This window comes from Lipotes vexillifer, unplaced genomic scaffold (assembly GCF_000442215.2).
Source record: "Lipotes vexillifer unplaced genomic scaffold, Lipotes_vexillifer_v1.1 scaffold469, whole genome shotgun sequence".
Classification (NCBI taxonomy): domain Eukaryota; kingdom Metazoa; phylum Chordata; class Mammalia; order Artiodactyla; family Lipotidae; genus Lipotes; species Lipotes vexillifer.
In genome coordinates this window covers 2,313,690-2,316,517 of record NW_006788006.1, presented here as the reverse complement: position 1 = coordinate 2,316,517, position 2,828 = coordinate 2,313,690, and the positions used below count along the sequence as shown (strand labels likewise).

At 59.4% G+C, this 2,828-nt stretch overlaps 1 protein-coding gene across 1 annotated transcript in view; it reads right to left on the bottom strand.

Annotated features, from left to right (window-relative positions):
* DDA1 (DET1 and DDB1 associated 1) overlaps positions 1–2,488 on the bottom strand; it is an 8,239-nt gene extending 5,751 nt beyond the window's left edge. The window contains exon 1 of the mRNA XM_007461011.1: positions 2,377–2,488. Within this exon, the coding sequence (XP_007461073.1) occupies positions 2,377–2,379 (3 nt within the window). The 5' untranslated portion in view covers positions 2,380–2,488. The remainder of the gene's footprint in view (positions 1–2,376) is intronic.
* Positions 2,489–2,828: the final 340 nt, after the last annotated feature.

Sequence of the window (2,828 nt, the reverse complement as noted above, 5' to 3'; positions counted from 1 at the left end):
GGAATGCCCCTCTGCTCTCCATGTGGGAAACACACGCCAAACTCTCCAGTCAGCTCAAAACGCCCCCTCCCCCTTCCCTCTCCCCACACCTTGGAAGCCTCTACCAGGGATCCTCTGCCAGAGCCATGCTCATACCCCAACGAGGTCATCTGTTTACACATCCAGTTCCCTCACTGGACTGCCACTTCCCTGAGGCAGAGGGCAGGGCAGGGCTGGATCAACCCTGGGTCCCTGACAGGGCTAACATGGGGCCGGGCAGCAGAGTGGTGAGAGGTTCCGAAGCCCCAGGCTTGCACTGATCCTGGATGGGCCCTTCCCTGGCTGTGTGACCTGGGGCAGGTGACCTCCCAGTCTGGCCGCCCCAGTTGTGAGCGGGGTTTACAAGAGGGACCCCTCCCAGGGTTATTCTGGGTTTCAGTAAGACGACACAGGGAGAGAGCTTTGCCCAGAGCACCCCTGAGGGCAGCTTTGCCCAGAGCACCCCTGAGGGCAGCTGTTAGTAGCAATGCATGTGTGCTGAATACATGAATGCAGACAGGGCATGGCCAGTACTTCCTGTCAGCTAAGCAGGAAAACCAAGCCTCAGACACAGGGAGAAATCCTCACCTCAGCCAGACAAATCCTAGCTACAGCTGGGCCCAGAAGCTGTCCATTGCCTCAGCAAACATTCACTGAGTATCTGTGTGCCAGTCCCTGTGTGGGCAGCCTGCCAGTGACCCAACCAAAGCAAGATGAGGAAAAGAAATGGTGTGCAGAGAGGGGAGGCATGGGGGCCTCCTGCAATCAGGAAGGGACCCTCTGAGCAGATGTTATTCACAGGAGGAAGAGCAATCCAGGCAGGAGTAACAGATGCAAAGACCCTGGGGTGGCAGGGACTGAATGTGAAGATGTGAAAACAAGGCCACTGTGGCTGGAGCTCACGGCGGGGAGGGATGAAGAGGGTGGAGATGAGGTCACAGAGCTGGGCTGGGACCTTGGAGGCTGAGGGGGGGAGGTGGGTTTCATTGGGGTTACAACAGGAAGCCCCCCGACTGTTTTGTAAGCTAGATAGTGGTATTATCTGATTGACATCTTTAAAAGCTCCCTCTGGTTTTGGGTGAATTACAGACTGCCAGTGGGGCAGGATGGAGGCAAGACCGGGGAGGAGGCTGGAGCAGGTGTTCAGGCGGGAGGTGGCAGTGCCAGGACCAGGGTGGGGAGCTGTGGACAGATTCAGAATTCGTTTTGGAGGCAGAGCCAACAGAACCCTCTTAGGAACTGGGAGTGGGCAATGAGGTCGCAGAGAGGAGTCAAGGACAACACCCAGGCTTGGGGACCCACGTGCTAGGAACCCACTTACCACTTTCCCATATCCTTCCTGACAAGAAGTCTTTTACCTATTCCCCACCACATCCCAAGGACTATGGCTTGTGGGCTGGGACCCTGAGTACAGGAACAATGGGGTTTGACTTGCCCTGACAAAAGCTTCCATCACCTCTGTCAGCCCTGGGGATGCCAAAGAGTGGAGGGAATGAAGGGGGCTTCAGCCCAACTGTGAGGCTGTGTCCCACTTCACAGGTGGAGAGCCCAAACCCCAAAGAACCACCAGACCCAAATCCCAGGATGAGTGAGCGGCCCAAGGGGTATTTTAACCTCCCAAAAAGTTGGCATTATCCCCACTTCAAGATGAGGAGACAGCTGGGAGGGAAAGTCACCATCCCCGAGTCACCCAGCTCATCTGTTGAGCGTTCACTGTCCCAAGCCCTTTAAGACGTCAGTTCCCCAAATTATCACAACGCTGTGAAGTCTGGACTACTGCTACCCTCATTTAACAGGGATAGGGCCTGATGACTGGAGAGATGAAGTCGCTCCCTCTTAGAGCTGGTCGGGACCGGAATGTTGGAGGTGGGGTCGGGGCTCTGGGGGACCAAGACAGTTCGTGATGTCGCACTTCCTTTGGCGATAAAGCCCCGCATGTCACGATGTCAAGCCCCCTCCCCGCCCCGACGCTCAGGCCGGCCTCCCAAACCTTCCCGAACAGGAAAGGCCCAGGCCTGGCGCCCGGAGGACGAGGCCTCAGTTGGGGGTCTCGGGGGACCCCATCCCCACCCACCCAGGCGATTTCCGGGGGAGCCGCGACCCGGAAATGAATGAGTTGTCAGGGCCTGGAAACCTAGATAGGGTCAGGGGTCGGAGATGGAGCCAGGACGGGGTCAGCAAGAAGCTCACAGCAGGACCCGGGGGGGTCGAAGGTGACAGGTCAGAGAGAGGGGCGGGGCCGGGCCCGAGGGGGACGGCCAGGGCGGTGAGGGGCCTCGGGGGTTACTGGAGGTGGGTGGGCCCGCGGCGCCATTTTGTCTAGCGGAGGGGGAGTACGGCCCTGGCGGCCACCCTCACCATCTTCTGTTTCCTCCGTCGCCGCCTCAGCCACCGCCTCAGCCGCCGCCGCCGCCACCGCCACCACAGCCGCCTCCTTAGCAGCCGCCGCACAGTAACTTCTAGCCACGGCACAGCCCACACTGCTGGTGCGGCCGCCCTTCAGTCGTTGGTCCGCCCTCTGGCCCTGCCTCCAAGTTATGCGGTCTTTGCGCACTCCCATTGGCCAGACCCGGCAAAGTCACGCGCCCATTGGTCGCCACGCCGCCTCCCTTCGTGGTCAAGTTCAGTTGAGAGAGCAAAACCCCGCCCGGGACTTGCAAGCGAAGAGCAGCGAAATCCGGAAGTGGGCGGAGGCCGCGCCCCCAAAGCCCCTTGGGATTTGTAGTCTGCAACACCCGGAGGTCCCACCGGTCTCTCAAGCATTTGCTACGCTTTTTCATATGGTGGTTCATGGGGTTCTCACAGCGGCC